General features: G+C 54.2%; 1 protein-coding gene across 1 annotated transcript; it reads left to right on the plus strand.

Annotated features, from left to right (window-relative positions):
* Window positions 1-26,732, plus strand: LOC132399522 (AN1-type zinc finger protein 6-like). The gene is made up of 6 exons (XM_059979980.1): window positions 1-370; window positions 11,905-12,067; window positions 15,672-15,798; window positions 19,596-19,657; window positions 20,897-21,013; window positions 26,542-26,732. The coding sequence occupies exons 2-6, from the start codon at window positions 11,917-11,919 to the stop codon at window positions 26,688-26,690; spliced, it is 606 nt and encodes a 201-aa protein (XP_059835963.1). The 5' UTR covers window positions 1-370; window positions 11,905-11,916; the 3' UTR covers window positions 26,691-26,732.
* Window positions 26,733-27,414: the final 682 nt, after the last annotated feature.

Here is a 27,414-nt window from a genome sequence, read left to right on the forward strand (position 1 = left end):
TGCTGCAGTGGCCGGCTGCGTCTGGCGGTGGCGCTGGCTGCCGCTCCAACTCTTATCGCGTCAGTTCAGCAAAAAAACAGGGAGGCTTCAGTCGCTTCCAGGAGGCAGTAAGTGTAGAGACGGAGGTGTAAAGGAGCCAGGACAGTCGTCGGTTTGTGAACTTCCATCTTCCTCCCCACCCCTCCTTTCCTGCATTCTGTCTGCCTCTCCCCCTTCACCATTGTCATTTTAAATCTCCCCCATTCTTCCCTCTTTAATTCCTTTTCTCTGCCACCCCCCCCCCCGATTTTTCCCCCTGTCTTGTGTTGTTGAAGAAGACCTTTGTGAATACCAGGATCTATTCCGAGCCGAACTGAAAGAAGAAGATAAGGTAATTTGCTATTTAACGGGTACGTTAACAGGGGTAGCTTCACGTCCCCCACCCAGGTGGTTGAAGCCAGCGAGCGGCCCGCACTGTATGTGGGATGCTGGAGCTTCAAATCGGGTAGGAATTGCCAGGAAATACCGTGGATCGGACACATTGCACCCGTTTCGCTGCTGATACAAAACGTGTCACTTTGATGCCAACAAACATATTCCAACCATGTTTCTAAATAACATTCATCATGGAACAAATGTAAACAGTTTTTCTTATATGTATCAACGTCTTCTGGCCGTCGCCAACACTGGCTACTCGGAGATAAATTCTCTTTTTCAATAGAGTATTTTAAATAAATGATGTAAAGTTTTTTTTGTTGTGAACTCGGCGAAATGTCCTCTCTCGGACGAGGCGAGGACTTTGGTTTAACCGTACAGAAAAGCTGGTTTTATTTGCGGATTTAATTGCGCGTCAGTTTCCTGACTTCTAGACTCAAATAAAAATCTATTTTTGTATATAGCAGCCCTTCCAGTCTTTGTAAAGCACTGTTTTATTTAAAGTCTTCCTGCTTTGGAGATCTGCTGACTCAGGACGTTATATGGAGGTGGGGTGGGGGACGGACGGTGGAAGGGACGTGGGGGCCGTGGCGGATTGCACAAGCCCATGGCTGCGCCTTTGGGCCACTCACTGACACCCAGCTCCTATTTTAAGGCCGCACTTGGATGTCAGAGGCTGCCTTGGCTGTTCACTTCCCTTCCATTCAACCGGAAGAGAACCTGTCACGGAACGGGAGGGAGCGAGTTGATTGTGCCCGGATTTGGGGCACTGGGTTACAGGCTGCAAACACAATCGCTGGACGCAGAGGGTGCAGGGGCTGCACTGGACACCCTCCCTTTGTTCTCCTATGAATACTCCTCCTTCCCCGCTCCCTCCCTCCCTCCGTTACTCTCTCGCCCCCCCCCCCCCCGTTGCCTTCCAGCATTACCCTCTCCCCCCATTCCATCCCTCCATTCCCCTCTCGTTCCCAACCTCTGTTCCAGTTTCACCCCCCTTGTTCCCATCTCGACCCCCACCCATTCCCTCCCACCAGTCCAGTCTCACCCCTCTTCATCCTCTCCCCCATTCCATCCCTCCATTCCCCTCTCGTTCCCAACCTCTGTTCCAGTTTCACCCCCCTTGTTCCCATCTCGACCCCCACCATTCCCTCCCACCAGTCCAGTCTCACCCCTCTTCATCCCCTCCCACCGTTCTCAGTAGCCTCTTGTTCTACCCTCTGTCCTGCCCTTCCCTCCAACTGCATGCAGCCCTCCGTTCACCCATCCCCTCTCTCGCTTCCCCTCTCCCATTGTCCCTCCCACCATGACAGGTCTTCACGAGCATGGAGCGAGCAGAGGAATGGAGGGAGAGTGGGTGGTACAGAGGTTGTGGAGGGAGTGTCAGAGGAATGGGGAGGGAGGGGAGGGGGAGTGGGGGGACAGAGAGGAGAGTAGGGAGTGGATGGGAGATTGGAGGGAATAGAGAGAGTGGGCAGGCCCATGGGAGGGGAAGGGCCAGAGGGAAGGAGTGAATGAGGGTGTTGGAGAGGCCGTGGGCTGGACTGAGATTGCAAGGGTCCCTCTTTCCCCTTACCCACCCTGGGACTGTGACTAGCTCCTGCCTTGTTTTGTGAAGTCAGTGGTTGTCATCGGGTGGAGTTGTCAGACCAGCTGCCTTCCCACAGCCCCTCACTGCAAGTACTCCCCCCACCCCCCAAGGCCAATGAATCCATGTCCCGCAAGCTCCCTTTGATGCCATCCCCCTTGCCCCAGTGCAAGGCACAGTGAGAGCTCCTTCACCCACTCGCGACTCCCCTGGGTCCTAGTGCCCGCCTGCAGCATGGTGACCAGCCTGTAGCCTTCCCCACCGAGATCAACTAGGAACAGGTCAACCTGCCATGCTGGTCCGAGCTGCCCCACACCGCCCCACTTTGCTGCTATCGGTGCCCCTGCTCTGAAGAGTTGGAGGGAGAAGCCTGCATCGTAGCAGCCTGTGCGGTCAAAGGAGTTGCCAGTGACTTCGGGATTGAGGGCCAGACTGGGCCAGAGGGGCTGAGTGGCCTTGTCCCCGTCGCCTGGTTCGGTGGCTGTGCGGGAGGAATCCTGGATCACCACCAGAAGGGTTAGTATGACACCTTCAGGCTGAAGGGCCTCGCCTTGAGCCTGCATGACTCTGAAGGGGTGAGGTGGGTAGGTACTCCCGTCCTCCCCGCAAACCCTGACCACAGTGTGCAGAGGTGTGAGGAAAGAGATGGGCTGTCCTGGACTCGGGGATCCCAGCCCACTCCCCGCTCTGGAAGGCTGAGTAATCTGCCCCACCCCTACCCCATCTCTTGTTAACCCCTCCAGATCCCAGCTGAATCATCAGATATTTCCCTAAACTTCAAAGTAAATTTGTTATCAAAGTAATTATATGTCACAGTATACTACCTTGAGAATCATATTCTTCTTCCTTCCCCAATTAAACTCTAGGAAACTGCTGGACAAACCCCTGATCAGTTCCCCCACCCTCCCAACATTTCCTCTGCTGGCACAGTGTTGTTACCACTCGGAGTTCAGAGTTCGATTCCAGCAAGGAGTTTCTACGTTCTCCCCGTGACCGTCTGGGTTTCCTCCAGTTTCCTCTCGCGGTCCCGAGTTGGTGGGTGAATTGGTCATTGTAAATTGCCCTGTGATTAGGCTAGGGTTAAATCTGGGGGTCACTGGGCCGAGCACCTGCTTGGGCTGGGAAGCCTGTTCTACACTGTATGTCTGAATAGAACTTCCCCCGTTCCCCACCAGGATCACTGAATGTTCTTGGATTCCTGCCTAATTTGGCCTCTTCTCAACGGGGTGGGATTTGCCCCCACAAATGCCTCCCTACTGGGATCATTTCCTGCTACATCCCACTGAGATTCCGGACAGCTTTACATTCCACCCATCCCACACTCTCCCTCTCCGGGGGTGGAGTTATGAAGGCAGAGGGTTTGCCATGGAGGGACGGGGTGAATTCTACCATTGGTTCTGAACACACGGAGAGATCCGCGTGGGGCCAGGTCCACCCCTCTCCGGACACACTTCCCACTGGAACCCGTCCTTGGGCCCAGCAGGGGTTTCCTTCCTCCAATCGTGTCCTGCCTGCAGGTGATTGGTTGCCCGAATACACCAGTCACAGGCTGCCCAAGTAGTAGGCACTGGATAATGTGGCTGTTTGGGACAGCCTCCTGCCGATGGTGTGCCCGATGGAACAGTCTGCGCCCCGCCGCACTCTGCAGGGGTTTCGAGCTGGGTTGTGAAGGAGATTCACCTGGAAGTCAGTGCCTGGGATGCAATGTTGCAGTTTACCCTGCAGAGGGGCAGGAAGTTAACAGGGTCATGATTGAAAATTTTAAAATTATTTGGGACTTGGAGAAAGATTTCCACAAAACAGGTGCCTCTAGACATTGAGGGGTTAGTTTCTCAGGAAAAATACCTCCTCTTACCCTCCTCTGCACTATTGCACCATATGCTGTCCCTGTGTGTGTGTGTGTGCGTGTGTGTGTGTGCACGCGCACACGCGCGCAGAGTTTGCACACTCACACTGTGAGTGTGTGGGTTTCCCCCGGTTGCCCTGGTTCTCTCCCACGTCCCAGAGAGGTGTGGGATCGCTGGGTTAATCCCCCCCCCCCTGGTATGTGAGTGTAGGATCACTGGGTTAATCCCCCCACCCCCAGGATGTGAGTGTACGATCGCTGGGTTAATTCCCCCCCCCCCAGTATGTGAGTGTAGGATCACTGGGTTAATCCCCCCCCCCCGGTATGTGAGTGTAGGATCACTGGGTTAATTTCCCCCCCCCAGTATGTGAGTGTAGGATCACTGGGTTAATTTCCCCCCCCGGTATGTGAGTGTAGGATCACTGGGTTAATCCCCCCCCCCGGTATGTGAGTGTAGGATCACTGGGTTAATTTCCCCCCCCCCAGTATGTGAGTGTAGGATCGCTGGGTTAATCCCCCGCCCCAGTATGTGAGTGTAGGATCACTGGGTTAATCCCCCCCCCCGGTATGTGAGTGTAGGATCGCTGGGTTAATCCCCCGCCCCAGTATGTGAGTGTACGATCGCTGGGTTAATCCCCCCCCCCCCGGTATGTGAGTGTAGGATCGCTGGGTTAATCCCCCCCCCCCAGTATGTGAGTGTACGATCGCTGGGTTAATCCCCCCCCCCCCCCCGGTATGTGAGTGTAGGATCGCTGGGTTAATCCCCCCCCCCCAGTATGTGAGTGTACGATCGCTGGGTTAATCCCCCCCCCCCAGTATGTGAGTGTAGGATCACTGGGTTAATCCCCCCCCCCCCCGGTATGTGAGTGTACGATCGTTGGGTTAATATCTCCCCCCCGGTATGTGAGTGTAGGATCGCTGGGTTAATCCCCCCCCCCCCCGGTATGTGAGTGTACGATCGCTGGGTTAATCCCCCCCCCCCGGTATGTGAGTGTAGGATCACTGGGTTAATCCCCCCCCCCCGGTATGTGAGTGTAGGATCGCTGGGTTAATCCCCCCACCCCCAGGATGTGAGTGTACGATCGCTGGGTTAATTCCCCCCCCCCCCCAGTATGTGAGTGTAGGATCACTGGGTTAATCCCCCCACCCCCAGGATGTGAGTGTAGGATGGCTGGGTTAATCCCCCCCCAGTATGTGAGTGTAGGATCACTGGGTTAATTCGCCCCCCCCAGTATGTGAGTGTACGATCGCTGGGTTAATCCCCCCCCCGGTATGTGAGTGTAGGATCACTGGGTTAATTTCCCCCCCCCCCAGTATGTGAGTGTAGGATCGCTGGGTTAATCCCCCGCCCCAGTATGTGAGTGTAGGATCACTGGGTTAATCCCCCCCCCCGGTATGTGAGTGTAGGATCGCTGGGTTAATCCCCCCCCCCCCCCCCCAGTATGTGAGTGTACGATCGCTGGGTTAATCCCCCCCCCCGGTATGTGAGTGTAAGATCGCTGGGTTAATCCCCCCCCCCCCCAGTATGTGAGTGTACGATCGCTGGGTTAATCCCCCCCCCCAGTATGTGAGTGTACGATCGCTGGGTTAATCCCCCCCCCCAGTATGTGAGTGTACGATCGCTGGGTTAATCCCCCCCCCCCCCGGTATGTGAGTGTAGGATCACTGGGTTAATCCCCCCCCCCGGTATGTGAGTGTACGATCGCTGGGTTAATCCCCCCCCCCCCCCCGGTATGTGAGTGTAGGATCGCTGGGTTAATCCCCCCCCCCCCCCCGGTATGTGAGTGTAGGATCGCTGGGTTAATCCCCCCCCCCCCCCCCGGTATGTGAGTGTAGGATCGCTGGGTTAATCCCCCCCCCCCCTCCCGGTATGTGAGTGTAGGATCACTGGGTTAATCCCCCCCCCCAGGATGTGAGTGTACGATCGCTGGGTTAATTCCCCCCCCCCCCAGTATGTGAGTGTAGGATCACTGGGTTAATCCCCCCACCCCCAGGATGTGAGTGTAGGATGGCTGGGTTAATCCCCCCCCAGTATGTGAGTGTAGGATCACTGGGTTAATTCCCCCCCCCCCCCCAGTATGTGAGTGTACGATCGCTGGGTTAATCCCCCCCCCGGTATGTGAGTGTAGGATCACTGGGTTAATTTCCCCCCCCCCCCAGTATGTGAGTGTAGGATCACTGGGTTAATCCCCCCCCCCCGGTATGTGAGTGTAGGATCGCTGGGTTAATTCCCCCCCCCGGTATGTGAGTGTACGATCGCTGGGTTAATTCCCCCCCCCCCGGTATGTGAGTGTAGGATCGCTGGGTTAATCCCCCCCCCAGTATGTGAGTGTACAATCGCTGGGTTAATCCCCCCCCCAGTATGTGAGTGTACGATCGCTGGGTTAATTTCCCCCCCCCCCCCACCAGTATGTAAGTGTAGGATCGCTGGGTTAATCCCCCGCCCCAGTATGTGAGTGTACGATCGCTGGGTTAATACCCCCCCCCGGTATGTGAGTGTAGGATCACTGGGTTAATTCCCCCCCCCCAGTATGTGAGTGTAGGATCACTGGGTTAATCCCCCCCCCCCCCGGTATGTGAGTGATGGGTAGAATCTGGCCAGGACCTGGGAATGAATCAGATCAGTATAAATGTGAGCTTGCTGTTACCATGCCCTCAATGGGCTGAAGGGCCTGTTTCTGACAATGTCGAAGTAGGCTGCAAAAATTGGCCTCCTCCCCCCCCCCCCCCCCAAACACTCCCTCCCTACACTGCCATTGCACTCTGGCTGCAGTGGGCACCAGCTACAAAACAGTACCGACATTTCGTTGTAAACATGCCTGGTGGATTCAGAACAATACAGCTGAGGACAGGCCCCCTCATCCCATGATGTTGTGTTGAAATAATTAACTAAACATCCCTTCCGCCGACACAATCAAAGTTCACAGTAACTTTATTATCAAAGTACATATACGTTACCATATACAACCCTGTGATTTTCTCTTGCGGGCATACACTGCAAATACAGGAAACACAATAGATTCCATGAATGACAGGATGGACAAACAACTAACGTGCAAAGAACAACAGACTGCAAATACAAGAGAGAAAAATAAGTAATAACATGGTTGTGGGGTGAGTGAGGTTATCCCCTCTGGTTCAAGAGCCTGATGGCTGAGGGGTAATTACTGTTCCTGAACCTGGTGGTGAGGGTCCTGAGGCTCCTGTACCTCCTGCCTGATGGTAACAGTGAGAAGAGAGCGTGGCCTGGGAGGTGGGGTTCCTGATGGTAACAGTGAGAAGAGAGCGTGGCCTGGGAGGTGGGGGTTCCTGATGGTAGCAGTAGAAGAGAGTGTGGCCTGGGAGGTGGGGGTTCCTGATGGTAGCAGTGAGAAGAGAGCGTGGCCTGAGAGGTGGGGGTTCCTGATGGTAACAGTGAGAAGAGAGCGTGGCCTGGGAGGTGGGGGTTCCTGATGGTAACAGTGAGAAGAGAGCGTGGCCTGGGAGGTGGGGGTTCCTGATGGTATCAGTGAGAAGAGAGCGTGGCCTGGGAGGTGGGGGTTCCTGATGGTAACAGTGAGAAGAGAGCGTGGCCTGGGAGGTGGGGGTTCCTGATGGTATCAGTGAGAAGAGAGCGTGGCCTGGGAGGTGGGGGTTCCTGATGGTAACAGTGAGAAGAGAGCGTGGCCTGGGAGGTGGGGGTTCCTGATGGTAACAGTGAGAAGAGAGCGTGGCCTGGGAGGTGGGGGTTCCTGATGGTAGCAGTGAGAAGAGAGCGTGGCCTGGGAGGTGAGGGTTCCTGATGGTGACAGTGAGAAGAGAGCGTGGCCTGGGAGGTGGGGGTTCCTGATGGTAGCAGTGAGAAGAGAGCGTGGCCTGGGAGGTGGGGGTTCCTGATGGTAACAGTGAGAATTGAGCGTGGCCTGGGAGGAGGGGGTTCCTGATGGTAGCAGTGAGAATTGAGCGTGGCCTGGGAGGTGGGGGTCCCTGATGGTAGCAGTGAGAAGAGAGCGTGGCCTGGGAGATGGGGGTTCCTGATGGTAACAGTGAGAAGAGAGCGTGGCCTGGGAGGTGGGGGTTCCTGATGGTAACAGTGAGAAGAGAGCGTGGCCTGGGAGGTGGGGGTTCCTGATGGTAACAGTGAGAAGAGAGCGTGGCCTGGGAGGTGGGGGTTCCTGATGGTAGCAGTGAGAAGAGAGCGTGGCCTGGGAGGTGAGGGTTCCTGATGGTAACAGTGAGAAGAGAGCGTGGCCTGGGAGGTGGGGGTTCCTGATGGTAGCAGTGAGAAGAGAGCGTGGCCTGGGAGGTGGGGGTTCCTGATGGTATCAGTGAGAAGAGAGCGTGGCCTGGGAGGTGGGGGTTCCTGATGGTAACAGTGAGAAGAGAGCGTGGCCTGGGAGGTGGGGGTTCCTGATGGTAGCAGTGAGAAGAGAGCGTGGCCTGGGAGGTGGGGGTTCCTGATGGTAGCAGTGAGAAGAGAGCGTGGCCTGAGAGGTGGGGATTCCTGATGGTATCAGTGAGAAGAGAGCGTGGCCTGGGAGGTGGGGGTTCCTGATGGTATCAGTGAGAAGAGAGCATGGCCTGGGAGGTGGGGGTTCCTGATGGTAACAGTGAGAAGAGAGCGTGGCCTGGGAGGTGGGGGTTCCTGATGGTAGCAGTGAGAAGAGAGCGTGGCCTGGGAGGTGGGGGTTCCTGATGGTAACAGTGAGAAGAGAGCGTGGCCTGGGAGGTGGGGGTTCCTGATGGTAACAGTGAGAAGAGAGCGTGGCCTGGGAGGTGGGGGTTCCTGATGGTAGCAGTGAGAAGAGAGCGTGGCCTGGGAGGTGAGGGTTCCTGATGGTAACAGTGAGAAGAGAGCGTGGCCTGGGAGGTGGGGGTTCCTGATGGTAGCAGTGAGAAGAGAGCGTGGCCTGGGAGGTGGGGGTTCCTGATGGTAACAGTGAGAATTGAGCGTGGCCTGGGAGGAGGGGGTTCCTGATGGTAGCAGTGAGAATTGAGCGTGGCCTGGGAGGTGGGGGTCCCTGATGGTAGCAGTGAGAAGAGAGCGTGGCCTGGGAGATGGGGGTTCCTGATGGTAACAGTGAGAAGAGAGCGTGGCCTGGGAGGTGGGGGTTCCTGATGGTAACAGTGAGAAGAGAGCGTGGCCTGGGAGGTGGGGGTTCCTGATGGTAACAGTGAGAAGAGAGCGTGGCCTGGGAGGTGGGGGTTCCTGATGGTAGCAGTGAGAAGAGAGCGTGGCCTGGGAGGTGAGGGTTCCTGATGGTAACAGTGAGAAGAGAGCGTGGCCTGGGAGGTGGGGGTTCCTGATGGTAGCAGTGAGAAGAGAGCGTGGCCTGGGAGGTGGGGGTTCCTGATGGTAACAGTGAGAATTGAGCGTGGCCTGGGAGGAGGGGGTTCCTGATGGTAGCAGTGAGAATTGAGCGTGGCCTGGGAGGTGGGGGTCCCTGATGGTAGCAGTGAGAAGAGAGCGTGGCCTGGGAGATGGGGGTTCCTGATGGTAACAGTGAGAAGAGAGCGTGGCCTGGGAGGTGGGGGTTCCTGATGGTAACAGTGAGAAGAGAGCGTGGCCTGGGAGGTGGGGGTTCCTGATGGTAACAGTGAGAAGAGAGCGTGGCCTGGGAGGTGGGGGTTCCTGATGGTAGCAGTGAGAAGAGAGCGTGGCCTGGGAGGTGAGGGTTCCTGATGGTAACAGTGAGAAGAGAGCGTGGCCTGGGAGGTGGGGGTTCCTGATGGTAGCAGTGAGAAGAGAGCGTGGCCTGGGAGGTGGGGGTTCCTGATGGTAACAGTGAGAATTGATCGTGGCCTGGGAGGAGGGGGTTCCTGATGGTAGCAGTGAGAATTGAGCGTGGCCTGGGAGGGGGGTTCCTGATGGTAACAGTGAGAATTGAGCGTGGCCTGGGAGGAGGGGGTTCCTGATGGTAGCAGTGAGAATTGAGCGTGGCCTGGGAGGTGGGGGTCCCTGATGGTAGCAGTGAGAAGAGAGCGTGGCCTGGGAGGAGGGGGTTCCTGATGGTAGCAGTGAGAGAGAGCGTGGCCTGGGAGGTGGGGTGCTGCTTTCCTGTGACAGTGCTCTGTGTTAACGTGCTCAGTGGTGGGTAGGGCTTTACATTCTGCGCACAAACCTGTGTGTATTAATAAACAACTTGTACTGCACATACATCTCCTTTGGACTTTTTCCCCTCACCTGAAACACAGGCCGTCTATTGGCAGTGATGGAGTTATGTACAGGCTTCTGTCCTGCTGTTTACAGGAGTATCACATGTTCCCCGGACTTTTGACCTCACAATCTTCCTCGTTATGATTTGCACCTTGCTGTCTGCCTGAACTGCAGTTTCTCTGTAGCTGTGACACCTTTTTCTGCATTCTGCTATTGTTTACCTTGTTCTACCTGGATGCACTGTGTGATTATCTGATCGGTATGAACAGTGTGCAAGACAAGCTTTTTACTCTGTCTCTGTACATGTGGCAATAACAAACCAATTCCAGGGTTACTTACGTCAGGATATTCACTTCCTTGAGGCCGTCCGTTATCAGGGTTGACCACGGACGCTGTGTCCCAGCTGTCTATGTGATACGTACTTCCTTGAGGCCGTCCGTTATCAGGGTTGACCACGGACGCTGTGTCCCAGCTGTCTATGTGATACAGGGCAGTACGATACAGAGAGCAAGCCCCCCCCACCCCCCAACTCTCCACGCAGCTGAAGAATCGAAGGGAGTGGCAGAGACTGATATAGTTCAGTACCAGGAGTTGTCAGTCAGCATTGAACTCAATGTAGGTCTGTCTTAGGGACTCCAGCTCTGGATTTTTCCCTCGGGGTTTACTCCTGAAGCGCTCCCCATGCAAGGGTTTAGCCGCAAGGCAGCGGAGGTTTGAGATCAGAGATGTTCTTCGCCTAGAATGAACTGCCATGGCTGACAAGGCACATCTGCCTGAAGCAACTGGTTTTAAGTCGCCGCTCATCTGTCATTGCCCCTTCCCCTGTCAGTAGAAGCGGTTCTGTGGGGCTTAGTAGCTAATCCTCATGTGACGGCCAGGAGCTGGGCTTGGCTGTCAGAGGCTATTTGAGGTGGACACCATTGGGAGCATTGAATAGATAGTGGGAACTTGACCCCATTACTCCCCCTCCACCCGTCTGGAGTATGACAACCTTCAGGAGCAACGTTTATACAAAGGACGAGGTTTTGTGGACAAAAGTACTGGATAGTTATTGTTCCCACCCACCCGTAGTCCGCCATCCCGTCTGGGAAACACATTGACCGTAGTTTTGACATCGGCGGGTCTAAATCCTGGAACCCCTGAAAGCACTGCGGGATCACCTCCCCCACGTGAACTGTGGTGGTTCGAGGGCAGCTCACCTCTGCCCTCTTAGTGGGTAGGCAGTAAACACTGGCACGCCGGTGAAGCTGTAATCCCAAGAGTCTAGTTTAAAATGTTGGGCTTCAATGTGGCTGATGATTAGTTCTCAGGCACTGGTTGGGGACAGACGCCGAGTTCTCTTGTTTCACTGTCTATGGATGGTAACGTCTCGGTCCCAGCCCAGGGCTGCGAAAAAAAATCAGGCAAACCAGCCCCTCCCATCAGGCAGAAGGTGCAGAAGTCTGAGGACAGCTTCTATCCCACTGTTAACAGCCCTCTTGTATGTTAACAGATAAACTTTTGATCTCTCAGTCCACATTGTGGCCCCTGCACTTTATTTGTCTGCACTCTCTGTAACTGTAACTCTCTATTCTACACTCTTTTCCTCTCGTACCAGCTTGGTGTACTTGTGAACGGAACGATCTGACTGGATGGCAGAAGCCTTTCACTGTATCTCGTCACACGAGGTGGACATTAGCCCACCCCCGCCAGCCGGGCAAGATCCGAGGCCGGTGTCCAGCGCTGAGTACTTTGGATCTTGCTGTGCTCTGGGGATAAGGTCTGCCTTTCCCGTTGTGCTTCAGTCTCGGCGATGGATTGAGAATGTCCCGTGAGTGGAGACAGGACTCAAGGGACTGATGTTGTGAGATGACACAGATCCTGGGATACTGTCTGGACCCGATGTCTCATTCCTGCTCTCTCTCTCTCTCTCTCTCTCTCCAGGAACAGTGAGCAATGGCTCAAGAGACTAACCAGACCCAAGTGCCTATGCTATGTCCGACAGGCTGCGGTTTCTACGGAAACCCCCGCACAAATGGAATGTGCTCCGTCTGCTACAAGGAATTTCTACAGAAACAGAACAACAGTGAGCGAATCAGTCCATCGGGTACGGCATCTCCCTTCCTTCCCTCCCTGCACGTCCTCGTTCATAAATGGCAGGGCCGAGGGAGACCCGGCAGGGCACGGGTATGTGAAGGTAGAGACACAGGTAGACAACGCCGGTGAAGCGAGAATTTGAAACTCTGTCCTTCACCGGATGACGGCACTGAGTACAGGAGTCGGGAGGTCGTTTTACAAGACATCGGTGAGACTACGCTGGGAGCACCATGTGCCGGTCTACTTGCCCAGCTTTAGGAAGGGGGAGAGGGGGCAGAAACGAGTCACGAGGACAACACTGGGACTGGCCGGCTTGGGGATTGTTCTTCCTGGAGCAAAGGAGAATGAGGGGTTTATAACATGCAGATAAGATGAAAGGTTAGCCTTCTGTGCGCAGTGTCAATCAGCTCACTTCAGCTGTCAATGTGTCAGGAGCAGTTCGGAGAAACTTCACTGGCCCTAAAGATCTCTTGAATGGGTGGGTTGTCCTTGAGGAATGGTTGGGCTTGAATTCGCTGGGACTTGGGAGAAGAATTCAAAGGAATGATGATGATATGATACAGGGGTTAGGCAGTCTGGGATAGAGTTAATTGGAATTCGGAAGATGGAGAGGTGACTGTATTCAAACCCTTAAGAATTTGAGGGAGGATTGTACAGGCTTGCGTGATGTGAGGAAGGGAGTCAGTGAAGGTGAGGCACTAGACATGATCTACAGTATGTGTACTTTGACAGGGATCATAAAATGTAGGAGCAGGATTAGGCCATTCAGCTCCACTGTGTCCTCTGCCCCACCCTCATGCATTCTCCCGTGTCAGTTGAGGGCCTACCAACTTCTGTTTAAGATACACTCAATGATGTTTCCTCCGCAGGCATTTGTGGCAATGCATTCTACATATCCACCGCCCTCCCGCTACATAAATCCCTTCTCATTTCTGTTTTAGAGGGACGCCCTTCTATTCTGAGGCTGTGCCCTCTGGTCCGAGACTCCCCCACTTTAGGAGACATCCTCTCCACGTCCACTCTATCAATGCCTTTCAATATTCAACAAGTTTCAATGAGATTCCCCCTCATTCTTCTAAACCAGTGAGCACAGACCCAGAGCCATCAAATGCTCCTCATGTGTCAACCCTTTCATTCTCACAATCTTTCTCGTCAGCCTCCTCTGGATCCTCTCCAATACCAATTCATTCTCTCTTGGTTACGGGGCTCAGAACTGCTCACAGTATTCCATGTGGTCTGACCAATGCCTTGTAGTGTTGCATCCCTGCTTCCGTATTCTAATCCTCCCAAAATAAATGCTGGCATTGCTTTTGCCTTCCTTACCGTCAACTCAATCTGCAAATTAATCTTTAGAGATTCCCAAGTCCCTTTGCATCTCTGATCTTTTGAATCGTCTCTCCATTTAGAAAATAGTCTACACCTTTATTTCTTCTACCTGTACTTGTCTATACACTTCCCGACACTATAATCCATCTGCCACTCCTTTGCAGGTCCTTATGCAGACTCTCTGATTCCTCAACACCACCTATCTTTGTATCATTTGCAAACTTGGCCACAAAGCCAGAAGTTCCATCATCCAAGTTGTTTGACGTATAGCGTGAAAAGAAGCGGTCCCAACACCACTAGTCACTGGCAGCCAACTAGAAAAGGCTCCCTTTATTCTCATTCTTTGCCTCCTGCCAATGCTCTATCCAGCTGTAATACCATGGCCTCTTATCTTGCCTGGCAGCCTCACGTGTGGCACCTCGTCAGAAGCTTTCTTAAAATCCTAGTAAACATTCACTGATTCTCCTTCGTCTACACCCTGCCTGCTGTTTCCTCAAAGAGTTCCAACAGATATGACGGGCATTTTCCCCTAAGGAAGCCATGCCCTACTTTATTGTGGGTCTCGAGTAACCAAAACATCTCCTCCTTAATAATGGACTTGAACCACTCGTAAGCTGCTCTGAAAGCTTGGATCACGTGGGATTTGGGGTGAGCTGGCAAATTGGATGTGCAGTTGTTTTGGTCCTAGAAAGCAGAGGGAAATGTTGAAAGGTTTTTTAGACTGGAGACCTGTCACTGGTGGTGTTCCCCTTAGCTCTGTTCTGGGCCTATTGCTATTTATCGACGACTCAATGAGAATGTACAAGGTGTGGTTAGTGAGTTTGCAGATGATACTATAACCGGCGTTGTTGTGGACAGAGAAGATGGTCGTCAGGAGTTAGAGAGGGACTTGGATCAGCTGGGTAAGTGGGCTGAGGTATGGCAAATGCAGTTTAATTCAGGTAACTGTGAGGTGTTCCATTTTGGGAACTGAGACCCCAGCAGGACTTGCACAGTGAATGGCAGGACTCTGGGGAGCGTTGTAAAACAGAGGGACTGGCTTACAGGTGCATTTGTTTATTGATTGAGATACAGCAGATAATAGGCCCTTCCAGCACTTGCCATCCTGCAACCCGCGATTTAACCTCAGCGTAATCATGGGACAATTTACAATGACCTACCAATCGGTACGCCCTGACACCGGACCCCTGGAGGAAACCACACAGTCACAGGGAGACCGTACAAGCTTCTTGCAGGAATTGAACCCAGGTCGCCGGTACTGTAAAGCTTAGCGCTAACCACTATGCTGCCCCGTGGTAGAGTCACAGGTAGACAGGATGGTGAAGATGCTGTTTGGCACACTGCCATTAATGAGTCAGTGCACTGGGTGGAGCAGTTGGGACCCCATGTTGCAGTTGTACCGGACACTGCTGAGACCAGATTTTAAGTATTCTGTTCAGTTTGGTCACCGGCAAGATGTTACAAAGTGAAAACTGTGCAGAAAAGATTTACAAGTGTTTTGCCAGGATTTGTGATACTGAACTAGAGAGGTTGGAAAGGTCAGGACTTTTTTTTCCTTGCAGCTTAAGAAACTGAGAGGCAGGGGAATCTAGAACTGATGGGGGAGGTAGTCGCTGTTTAGAAGCAAAAGGGTGGCCCCTTTAAAAAGGAGATGGCGCAAATTACAACTCAAGTCTTTGGAACCCTCTTCCCCAATGATCAGTGGGGGTTAAGAGTCTTTAAAGGTGAGGAAAAGTGGCCCTCAATCAGCACGGGCAGTAGGTTACTGAAGTTGGGGGTTGGGAGGAGGGAAGAATGATTGGACGATGGTGGACCCCCATTTCGACATTTAATGGGTTTCCAGGGGTGCGTGGCATCTTGTATTGGGGATGGATCTTGTTGGAGTTTGAGTGGGGTGGAATGGAGTGACGTGAGTTTTGTGATGGAAGAGATCACTGATCTATGAAACTTGTGCCAGGGCATTGAGGGGATCTCTCCATCTTCCCCACTCTGCACCGCCACAGCATCAAGGGGACTTTTTGATCTTTCCCACTCCCCACTCCACCCATCTCTTCACCCATCCATCCTGATGGATTTTTACCCCCATTTGGTGAATCCATCGGGACATGGGGCAGCTTGCTCTGCAGCCCCACCCGATGGTTGAAGGGCTTCACTGCGGTGTGACGGTTGACATTGGAAACACCACAGCGGGCAAGAGCCTCCAGTTGAGATCCCCTCTGCCATGGCACAAATGTGGGGGTGGGGAGGAGATGAGCTGCTTTTAACCCTTTGCATCCTGCAACTTACAGGCACAGCCAGTAACCCATCGTCAGATCCTGCACTGGCTCCAAGCACCGAATCATCCCAGCAGGGCTCCACATCTACGGTGGTCTCTTCCACACCCCCAGCCGTGGCCGCTGCCTCGGACAGCACCAGGTGGGTGTCAAGATGCTTGCTCAGGGGAAAGGTGGTGGGGATTTCAACAAAATCAATTATGATGGAGCAGAAACAGACATTCAACATTATGTTGCTAAGGGTGTCAAATGTTACAGGGAGAAGGCAGGCAAATGGGGTTGAAAGGGATAATAAGTCAGCCATGATGAAATGGTGGCACAGACTTGAATTCCACTCCTATGTCTTGTCTTCTTCACCCATACATAAGCAGTGGTGAAAGACATTATCCAGTGACCGACTGATGTGTTATTTATTCAGAAATACAGGACGATAAATGGCCTTTCTGGCTCAATTACTCCCACGTGACCAATTAACCTACCAACCTGTACGACTTTGGATTGTGCCAGGAAACTGGAGGAAACCCATGCACGGAATCTTGGGGAAACTGTACAAACTCTTTACAGAGAGCGGCAGGAATTGACCTGGTTGCCGGGCTGTAGTAGTGTGACACTAACCATTACCCTACCCTGCCCTGCCGCCTACTTTAGGGAATGTTGGGCAAGCTTGTAAGGGAGAATACATCCTTCTTATTCCACAAGACTCACAACCTCCCCTTGTTCTCCCTGCATTTCCTATCCCATCTCAGTTTTCCTGGGTCTCCCGGGACCATCAGCCTCCTGTTCCCACTCCCCGATCTCGTTTCTCCTCTGTGCATACATGTGCCTGTGTCACATACACAACAGTCACAAGAAAAGCATAAATTATGCAGCTTTTTTTTTTAAACAGTAAACCTGCGGAACAGTAAGTTTCAATGAGGTCTCCCCTTTATCCCCCAGAACTTCAGCGAGTACAGCCCCAGGAACATCAAATGTACCTAATCTAGAACTCCATCAAGAACGGGCCCAGGAACATCAAACACTCCCAATCCACAACTCCATCAAGTACGGGCCCAGGAACATCAAACACTCCTAATAGATTATCCCTTTTATTCCCAGGATTATCTGTGTGAACCTCCTCTGGAGCCCCTTTAATGCCAGCACATCCTTCCTTTAATACAGGGATCCAAAATTACTCCCAATGTCCTGACGTTAATCCAGAACAAAGGCTGACACTGTGATTGGGCGAGGTAAACACTGGAACCTGCTGCATCACAGGAACAGGCCCTTCAGCCCACCATGTCTGTACTGAACTAATTAAGGTAATGACACCTAAATCCCTTCTGCCTGCACTTGGTTTGTGTCCTTTTATTTCCTGCACATCCTTGTGTCTGCCTAAGACCCTCTAAACCATCTTTATCGGATCTGCCTCCACCAGCAACCCCGGCAGCACATTCCAGGCACCTGCCACTCTCCGTAGAAACCCCCCCCCCAAATCTCCTTTGAACTTTCCCCCCTCGCCTTAAATCTTGCCCTCTAGGATTAGATATTTAGACTCCAGCTGTCTATGCCTCTCACAATTTTTTCCTCTGGCAGTGCAGAGAAGACACTTCTCCCTGTAGCTGTTGCCCTCTAATCCCGGTTAACCTTTACTGCACCCTCCCCAAAGCCTCCAATGAGAGACCAGAACTGAATACACACTCCAGATGTAGCCTGAGCATAAAGCACCCTGATTCTCAGTGAGCCCAGTGCCTCGTCTAACGAAGGCATGTGCGTCCCCCTCTTTACCACCCTGTCGACCTGTCGAGCTTTAAAGGGAACTGTAGACTTGGACTCCAAGTTTCCTCTGAACATCAATGCTGTGAAGGGTCCCACCATTAAATCATAGAATCATAGCACATTACAGGCTTTTCAGCCCACAATGTTGTGCTGACCAAGTAACCTCCTCTAGAAACGGTCGAGAATTTCCCTTCCACGTAAACCTCTGTTTTTCTAAGCTGCATGTACCTAACCAAGAGTCTCTTAAAAGACCTTATCGTATCCACCTCCACTACCATCACTAGCAGTGTATTCCACACACACACACCACTCTGTGTGAAAAACCTACCTCCGACATGCCCCTTGTATCTACTTCCAAGCACCTTAAAACTATGCCCTCTCATGCTAGCCATTTCAGCCCTGGGGAAAAGCCTCTGACCATCCACACGATCAATGCCTCTCATCATCTTGTACACCTCTATCAGGTCACCTCCCATCCTCCATCGCTCCAAGGAGTTCACTCAACCTTTTCTCATGAGGCATGCTCCCAAATCCAGGCAACATCCTTTTAAATCTCCTCTGCACCCTTTCTATGGTTTCCACATCCTTCCTGTAGTGAGGCGACCAGAATTAAGCACAGTACTCCAAGTGGGGTCTGACGAGGGTCCTATATAGCTGCAACATTACCCCTCAGCTCCTAAATTCAATTCCACGATTAATGAAGGCCAATACACCATATGCCTTCTTAACCACAGAGTCAACCTGCACAGCAGCTTTGAGTGTCCTATGGACTCGGACCTCAAGATCCCTCTGATTCTCCACACTGCCAAGAATCTTACCATTAATACCAAATTCTGCCATCATATTTGACCTACCAAAATGAACCACTTCACACTTATCTGCCACTTCTCAGCCCAGTTTTGCATCCTATCGATGTCCCGCTGTAACCTCTGACAGCCCTCTACACTATCCACAACACCTCCAACCTTTGTGTCATCAGCAAATTTATTAACCCATCCCTCCACTTCCTCATCAGGTCATTTATAAAAATCATCAAGAGTAGGGGTCCCAGAACAGATCCCCGAGGTACACCACTGGTCACCGACACTTACCCCTGACATCTCCTCTGTACGTACCTTAAAACTGTGCCCTCTCATGCTGGCCATTTCAGCCCTGAGAAAAGGCCACTGACTATCCAAACAATCAATGCAATCCACACCATCATCTACACCTCTATCAGGTCACCTCTCATCCTTCGTTCGATCCAAGGAGAAAAGGCCGAGTTCTCTCAATCTATTCTCGTAAGGCATGCTCCCCAATCCAAGCAACATCCTTGTGAGGCGACCAGAACTGGGCACAGTACTCTAAGTGGGGTCTAACTAAGGTCTTGTATAGCTTTAACATTACCTCACAGCTCTTGAACTCAATCCCATGGTTGATGAAGGCCTTCTTAACAAATCTGTCAACCTGTGCAGCAGCTTTGAGTGTCCTGTGGTCTGGCTGCCCCTCCACACTGCTATGAGTCTCACCATTAACATTACATTCTCTCCAAATTTGGCCAAATGAAGCGCCTCACACTTACCTGGGTTGAACTCCATCTGCCACTTCTCAGCCCAGTTTTGCATCCTATCGATGTCCGGCTGTAACCTCTGACAGCCCTCCACACTATCCACAACACCCCAACCTTTGTGTCAGCAGCAAACTTACTAACCCATCCCTCCACTTCCTCATCAGGTCATTTATAAAAATCACCACAAGGAGGGATCCCAAAACAGATCCCTGAGGCACACCACTGGTCACCAACCTCCATGCGGAATACACAACCACCCTTTGCCTTTTCTGGGCAAGCCAATTCTGGATCCACAAAGCAAGGTCTCCTTGGATCCCATACCTCATTACTTTCTGAATGAGCCCTGCATGGGAAATCTTATCAAGTGCCTTACTGAAATCCATATACACTACATCCACTGCTCTACCTTCATCAATGTGCACTATCCCTTTACATATGGTCTCCCAAAGTACAACACCTCAAGCTTGCTCAGATTCATCTCCACTCATTGTATCCATGGCAAACAAGCAGATTGACAGCTGTACCTTGGACCGCTCTTGGGGCTGCCAGGGATGTGCCTGGGACTTTCTCCCCAGTGACAGAATTCCCACCACTTTCCCCCAGGTAACCCCTATTTTACTGCTTCCACCCCTCAGCCCAACATTGCCAATGGACACTTCGGAAACAAAAGAGACGACAATGGAACAGAAGTTGGAAGGTAAGCATGGTGTTGGGATGGTAGATGAGGGAATGGTCTGGGCCGGGGAGGTGCCTTGACTGGCGGATCATTGGACATTTGAGGCTTTCTGATTCGTTGACCTTGAGTGGGAGGGTCAAGACAGGTGAGCAAGATGGCTAATTGGTTAATGTTCAATGGATAACTGAACAAGACCTTTGTTGATTTTCTGACCTTGAGTTGGGGGGAGGGCGGTGATTAAGACTGATGAGCAAGGGCTTTGCTGATTGGATAATGTTGAGTGGAGGTCAATATAGCTGAGCAAGACCTTTACTGAATGGTTGACATTGAGTGAGTCTTTGGACAGGTCAGTGAATGGCTTGGCATGAGGTGAATCTTGAACAATCTGTGAACCGTCAGGGCTGATGTTGCATTCCAGCTGTCTACTAGCCAGAGCAGTTCACTATGGAGAGCAATCTATTGCCCAAATCAGCAGGCCACACAGCTGATGACCCCAGAGGAACACACAGACTGATACAGGTTGGCACCAGCAGCTTCGGAGGAGTTGCCAGTCAGCATTGAACTCAACGTAGGACTGCCTTAGGGACTCCGGCTCTGGATTTTTCTTTCCTAAAGCCTTCCCCAGGAGTGGGTACAGGCGCAAGGCAGCGGGGGTTTGAGATCTGAGTTTTCCTTCTCCTAGGTGAGTTGCCAACAGTGGCAGACGAGCCCCACCTGCTGGAGCGACTGATTTTAAGGCACCAGTAACCCGCCTTCTCCTCTTCTCCTGCCAGGCTTACAAGCTAAGCCGGGGGGGGGGGGGGCCAGGAGCTGGACTTGGTAACAGGAGTGACGACTTACCCCACCACCTCCCCGGCTGAGCCAGGGCTGGCGATCAGTGTTTAAAAGTAAGGGGTCTCCGTCAGAATGGAGATGAGGCCTTGAACCCCTCAGTGAGGGCCGGGGTCAGTAGGGGGTTGTGAATGGAGGTGAGGGTGACGCGTTTCCCAGCGTATCACAGTAATGAGGGAACTAACCGTCAAGAGGAGGAGGTGGGATTCTAACCTTTGTCCGTGAGATGCCCTGCTCCTCCCCAGTGGTGGTGTCGCAATGAGGGGTATCCTGACCCGTTGTACTTCCCATTGGTTCCCCACCCACCCACCCCCACCACTGGAGCCTCTCATTGGCCCTTTGCTGGGGCCCGTTCCCGGGATTCGTTTCCCAGCCTCCTATCGGCATCCCCCACCCCCACTGAGCCAGTTCTCCTGCCTTCCATTCTAGCGTCGTTGTTGGCAGCGGACGATCCGCACGGATCCCAGGAAGATCCGGAGAAGTCACCGGAGAAGAACAAGAAACGGAATCGTTGCTTCCTTTGCAAGAAGAAAGTGGGACTGACAGGTGAGCTGGGAAGGGGGAAGGGTGGGGAGGGCTGATTGACCAGAGGGGCATTGCAGCATGGATGACCCCTCCCTCACTCCCCCCGTGAGGGAGCTGCATGTCTTGAACCACTGTAGTCTGAGTGGGGTATGGGCTCCCACGGTGCCGTCGCGGGATGGGGGCTGACAGGAGGGAGCTCTGGGATTCAAACTCAGAGACTGTGAACGTATAGCCAATGTATTTCTGACAGTGGAAGGGGGCAATGGTGGTTCGTGGTGTCCACCCTGGGGAGGGGAACCACCCTGGCTTATGCTGAGCTGCCCAAACCCTCCTGATGCCGTCCCAACACCATTCCCTCTGTGGGGAAGGGTTGACCTGGAGGGGGATGGAATGGACTGGAATTTGTTGACATGGGATGGGTTGGGATGTGGCGGGGAGGTTCAGACAATGGGGGTGGGTGATACAGAAGGGTTTTGGGAGGGGTTAGTGGCAGGAGAGGTGGATGTGGCTTTGCTTGAGCTGGATTAGGAAGGGGTTGGTATGGAAGAGGAGGGACTTGGAGAGGGTTAAGGAGTCAGATGGGACAGGATGAGGTTGGGGCAGGAAGGGTGGGAGTTACATGGCCTAACCTGGGAAGGGCGGGTGTATTCTGAGGAGCTCCAGGTTTGGTTGGGATGGGTTGGCTTGGGTTTGGGAACGGTGTTGGGGTAGAGTGGGGTTGGGAAGGACGGACGCATTCTGAGGAGCTGGGATGGGAAGGGTGTTGGGGTAGAGTGGGGTTGGGAAGGACGGACGCATTCTGAGGAGCTGGGATGGGAAGGGTGTTGGGGTAGAGTGGGGTTGGGAAGGACGGATGCATTCTGAGGAGCTGGGATGGGAAGGGTGTTGGGGTAGAGTGGGGTTGGGAAGGACGGACACATTCTGAGGAGCTGGGATGGGAAGGGGGTTAGGGTAGAGTGGGGTTGGGAAGGACGGACGCATTCTGAGGAGCTGGGATGGGTCGGGGGTTTGGGAACGGTGGGAGGTGGAAATGAGTTTGCCTGTCCTGGATTTGGCTAGAGTTGGAAGGGAAAGGTGGGGAGAGTTGGAAGGGAAAGGTGGGGGGAGTTGGAAGGGAAAGGTGGGGGGAGTTGGAAGGGAAAGGTGGGGGGAGTTGGAGGGAAAGGTGGGGGGAGTTGGAAGGGAAAGGTGGGGGGAGTTGGAAGGGAAAGGTGGGGGGAGTTGGAAGGGAAAGGTGGGGGGAGTTGGAAGGGAAAGGTGGGGGGAGTTGGAAGGGAAAGGTGGGGGGAGTTGGAAGGGAAAGGTGGGGGGAGTTGGAAGAGAAAGGTGGGGGGAGTTGGAGGGAAAGGTGGGGGGAGTTGGAAGGGAAAGGTGGGGGGAGTTGGAGGGAAAGGTGGGGGGAGTTGGAAGGGAAAGGTGGGGGGAGTTGGAAGGGAAAGGTGGGGGGAGTTGGAAGGGAAAGGTGGGGGGAGTTGGAAGGGAAAGGTGGGGGGAGTTGGAAGGGAAAGGTGGGGGGAGTTGGAGGGAGAAGGTGGGGGGAGTTGGAAGGGAAAGGTGGGGGGAGTTGGAGGGAGAAGGTGGGGGGAGTTGGAGGGAGAAGGTGGGGGGAGTTGGAAGGGAAAGGTGGGGGGAGTTGGAAGGGAAAGGTGGGGGGAGTTGGAAGGGAAAGGTGGGGGGAGTTGGAAGGGAAAGGTGGGGGGAGTTGGAAGGGAAAGGTGGGGGGAGTTGGAAGGGAAAGGTGGGGGGAGTTGGAAGGGAAAGGTGGGGGGAGTTGGAAGGGAAAGGTGGGGGGAGTTGGAAGGGAAAGGTGGGGGGAGTTGGAAGGGAAAGGTGGGGGGAGTTGGAAGGGAAAGGTGGGGGGAGTTGGAAGGGAAAGGTGGGGGGAGTTGGAAGGGAAAGGTGGGGGGAGTTGGAAGGGAAAGGTGGGGGGAGTTGGAAGGGAAAGGTGGGGGGAGTTGGAAGGGAAAGGTGGGGGGAGTTGGAAGGGAAAGGTGGGGGGAGTTGGAAGGGAAAGGTGGGGGGAGTTGGAAGGGAAAGGTGGGGGGAGTTGGAAGGGAAAGGTGGGGGGAGTTGGAAGGGAAAGGTGGGGGGAGTTGGAAGGGAAAGGTGGGGGGAGTTGGAAGGGAAAGGTGGGGGGAGTTGGAGGGAAAGGTGGGGGGAGTTGGAAGGGAAAGGTGGGGGGAGTTGGAGGGAAAGGTGGGGGGAGTTGGAAGGGAAAGGTGGGGGGAGTTGGATGGGAAAGGTGGGGGGAGTTGGAAGGGAAAGGTGGGGGGAGTTGGAAGGGAAAGGTGGGGGGAGTTGGAAGGGGAAGGTGGGGGGAGTTGGAGGGAGAAGGTGGGGGGAGTTGGAAGGGAAAGGTGGGGGGAGTTGGAGGGAGAAGGTGGGGGGAGTTGGAGGGAGAAGGTGGGGGGAGTTGGAAGGGAAAGGTGGGGGGAGTTGGAAGGGAAAGGTGGGGGGAGTTGGAAGGGAAAGGTGGGGGGAGTTGGAAGGGAAAGGTGGGGGGAGTTGGAAGGGAAAGGTGGGGGGAGTTGGAAGGGAAAGGTGGGGGGAGTTGGAAGGGAAAGGTGGGGGGAGTTGGAAGGGAAAGGTGGGGGGAGTTGGAAGGGAAAGGTGGGGGGAGTTGGAAGGGAAAGGTGGGGGGAGTTGGAAGGGAAAGGTGGGGGGAGTTGGAAGGGAAAGGTGGGGGGAGTTGGAAGGGAAAGGTGGGGGGAGTTGGAAGGGAAAGGTGGGGGGAGTTGGAAGGGAAAGGTGGGGGGAGTTGGAAGTGAAAGGTGGGGGGAGTTGGAAGGGAAAGGTGGGGGGAGTTGGAAGGGAAAGGTGGGGGGAGTTGGAGGGAAAGGTGGGGGGAGTTGGAAGGGAAAGGTGGGGGGAGTTGGAGGGAAAGGTGGGGGGAGTTGGAAGGGAAAGGTGGGGGGAGTTGGAAGGGAAAGGTGGGGGGAGTTGGAAGGGAAAGGTGGGGGGAGTTGGAAGAAGGGAAAGGTGGGGGGAGTTGGAGGGAGAAGGTGGGGGGAGTTGGAGGGAGAAGGTGGGGGGAGTTGGAAGGGAAAGGTGGGGGGAGTTGGAAGGGAAAGGTGGGGGGAGTTGGAGGGAAAGGTGGGGGGAGTTGGAAGGGAAAGGTGGGGGGAGTTGGAGGGAAAGGTGGGGGGAGTTGGAAGGGAAAGGTGGGGGGAGTTGGAAGGGAAAGGTGGGGGGAGTTGGAAGGGAAAGGTGGGGGGAGTTGGAAGGGAAAGGTGGGGGGAGTTGGAAGGGAAAGGTGGGGGGAGTTGGAAGGGAAAGGTGGGGGGAGTTGGAAGGGAAAGGTGGGGGGAGTTGGAAGGGAAAGGTGGGGGGAGTTGGAAGGGAAAGGTGGGGGGAGTTGGAGGGAGAAGGTGGGGGGAGTTGGAGGGAGAAGGTGGGGGGAGTTGGAAGGGAAAGGTGGGGGGAGTTGGAAGGGAAAGGTGGGGGGAGTTGGAAGGGAAAGGTGGGGGGAGTTGGAAGGGAAAGGTGGGGGGAGTTGGAAGGGAAAGGTGGGGGGAGTTGGAAGGGAAAGGTGGGGGGAGTTGGAAGGGAAAGGTGGGGGGAGTTGGAGGGAAAGGTGGGGGGAGTTGGAAGGGAAAGGTGGGGGGAGTTGGAGGGAAAGGTGGGGGGAGTTGGAAGGGAAAGGTGGGGGGAGTTGGAAGGGAAAGGTGGGGGGAGTTGGAAGGGAAAGGTGGGGGGAGTTGGAAGGGAAAGGTGGGGGGAGTTGGAAGGGGAAGGTGGGGGGAGTTGGAGGGAGAAGGTGGGGGGAGTTGGAAGGGAAAGGTGGGGGGAGTTGGAGGGAGAAGGTGGGGGGAGTTGGAGGGAGAAGGTGGGGGGAGTTGGAAGGGAAAGGTGGGGGGAGTTGGAAGGGAAAGGTGGGGGGAGTTGGAAGGGAAAGGTGGGGGGAGTTGGAAGGGAAAGGTGGGGGGAGTTGGAAGGGAAAGGTGGGGGGAGTTGGAAGGGAAAGGTGGGGGGAGTTGGAAGGGAAAGGTGGGGGGAGTTGGAAGGGAAAGGTGGGGGGAGTTGGAAGGGAAAGGTGGGGGGAGTTGGAAGGGAAAGGTGGGGGGAGTTGGAAGGGAAAGGTGGGGGGAGTTGGAAGGGAAAGGTGGGGGGAGTTGGAAGGGAAAGGTGGGGGGAGTTGGAAGGGAAAGGTGGGGGGAGTTGGAAGGGAAAGGTGGGGGGAGTTGGAGGGAAAGGTGGGGGGAGTTGGAAGGGAAAGGTGGGGGGAGTTGGAAGGGAAAGGTGGGGGGAGTTGGAAGGGAAAGGTGGGGGGAGTTGGAGGGAAAGGTGGGGGGAGTTGGAAGGGAAAGGTGGGGGGAGTTGGAAGGGAAAGGTGGGGGGAATTGGAAGGGAAAGGTGTGGGGAGTTGGAAGGGAAAGGTGGGGGGAGTTGGAAGGGAAAGGTGGGGGGAGTTGGAAGGGAAAGGTGGGGGGAGTTGGAGGGAGAAGGTGGGGGGAGTTGGAGGGAGAAGGTGGGGGGAGTTGGAGGGAGAAGGTGGGGGGAGTTGGAAGGGAAAGGTGGGGGGAGTTGGAAGGGAAAGGTGGGGGGAGTTGGAAGGGAAAGGTGGGGGGAGTTGGAAGGGAAAGGTGGGGGGAGTTGGAAGGGAAAGGTGGGGGGAGTTGGAGGGAAAGGTGGGGGGAGTTGGAAGGGAAAGGTGGGGGGAGTTGGAGGGAAAGGTGGGGGGAGTTGGAAGGGAAAGGTGGGGGGAGTTGGAAGGGAAAGGTGGGGGGAGTTGGAAGGGAAAGGTGGGGGGAGTTGGAGGGAGAAGGTGGGGGGAGTTGGAGGGAGAAGGTGGGGGGAGTTGGAAGGGAAAGGTGGGGGGAGTTGGAAGGGAAAGGTGGGGGGAGTTGGAAGGGAAAGGTGGGGGGAGTTGGAGGGAGAAGGTGGGGGGAGTTGGAGGGAGAAGGTGGGGGGAGTTGGAAGGGAAAGGTGGGGGGAGTTGGAAGGGAAAGGTGGGGGGAGTTGGAAGGGAAAGGTGGGGGGAGTTGGAGGGAGGTTAGTTTGGCTTGGGTTAGGATGAGTGGGAATAAAATTGCTTGTCCTGGGGGTTGGGAAGGGATGGTTTTGGATGAGGCAGGTAGGGTGGGGAGTGGGGACTGATCCTCGATTGGGGAGGGGGCGAGGGGAAGGCTTGGAATGGGTTACAGGAGAGGCGAGATGGATGGGTTTGGAAGGGGAGTGGTTGTGGAAGGAAGGGTTTGTTTATGGTGACTTGACTGGTCTTTGGTAAGATGGGAGTGGGCTGGGGGGAAGATTTGGGATGCAGGGGGTTTGAGAAGGGGGAGAGGAGCGGGCTTTGTGACAGAGAGTGGGTTTGGGACGTGTGTGGGAGGGGTTGTAGGACAAGAGTGTCTGGAAAGCAGAAAGGGACAGAGGTTTTAGGACACAAGGGGTCTGGAAGGAGTTGTACTGGGGTGAGAGGTTCAGCTGGCCCAAGTTGAGGAAATGACTTGACTGGGTTAAGAATGGGAGGGGTGGAGGGACGGGGAATGGATGGGTTTGTGACTGAAGCCAGACCCAATCTGACGTTGCCGCCCTGCCTGGAATTGCAGGCTTCGAGTGCCGGTGTGGGAACTTGTACTGCTCGGTGCACAGATATTCCGACATGCATGACTGTCACTTCGACTACAAAGCGGATGCAGCCGAGAAGATCCGGAAGGAGAATCCCATGGTGGTCGGGGAGAAGTTGCAAAAGATTTAACGAGGCCTCGGAATAAATCCTGAGTCTGCATGTCTGACCGAACCGCTGATGCTTCCTCTGGTCTTTTCCTTTGATTCAGTTTTCTTTTCCCCGTAGCTTAACGGACAGAATCTTTCTATTCCTCAGGGGTGGGGTGTTGGGAGGGGCACAAGCCCAACTTCCTGTGCATTCAGTCAGGATGGGTTGGAATGAGAGTTGCTTTTGCATTAGCGGAAGGGGCTGGGACTATTCCGTCCCCTTCCCACGTAGGGGTGGGATCGGGGTGTAGGGTAGTGGAGAGGTCTCTGTGTCTGCCTTTGTATGTGTGTGTGTGTCTGTCTGTCTGTCTGTCTCTCTCTCTCTCTCTCTGTCTTCCCCCCCCTTAAATCACCTCTACCCTTCATCCAATACACCCCTCCATTCTACCAGTGGATTTGGCCGATTGGGCACTCGCTAACTGCCAGCTCAAGTTCGTTCCCTGCCCCATGTCCGCATCCTGGTCAAGAAGGAGTGGCGCAAAATCCCAAGGGGTGGAACTTGACCTTCCCTCCCCCCCACCCCACCTCGACCCAGCCCAGAATTGTAGTCACCCAGAATAGTTTTTTTAAAGAAATATATATTTTTTAAAGAAATATATATATATCTATATATAACCGAATCACACATCTGGTGTTTTGTTTGAACCGTGCTACTGCTGGGGTCGGGCACCACATCGTTGCTCTTTCACTGAAAGACTTTGGCACAG

Source organism: Hypanus sabinus, chromosome 9, assembly GCF_030144855.1.
Source record: "Hypanus sabinus isolate sHypSab1 chromosome 9, sHypSab1.hap1, whole genome shotgun sequence".
In the NCBI taxonomy this organism is placed as follows: Eukaryota; Metazoa; Chordata; class Chondrichthyes; order Myliobatiformes; family Dasyatidae; genus Hypanus; species Hypanus sabinus.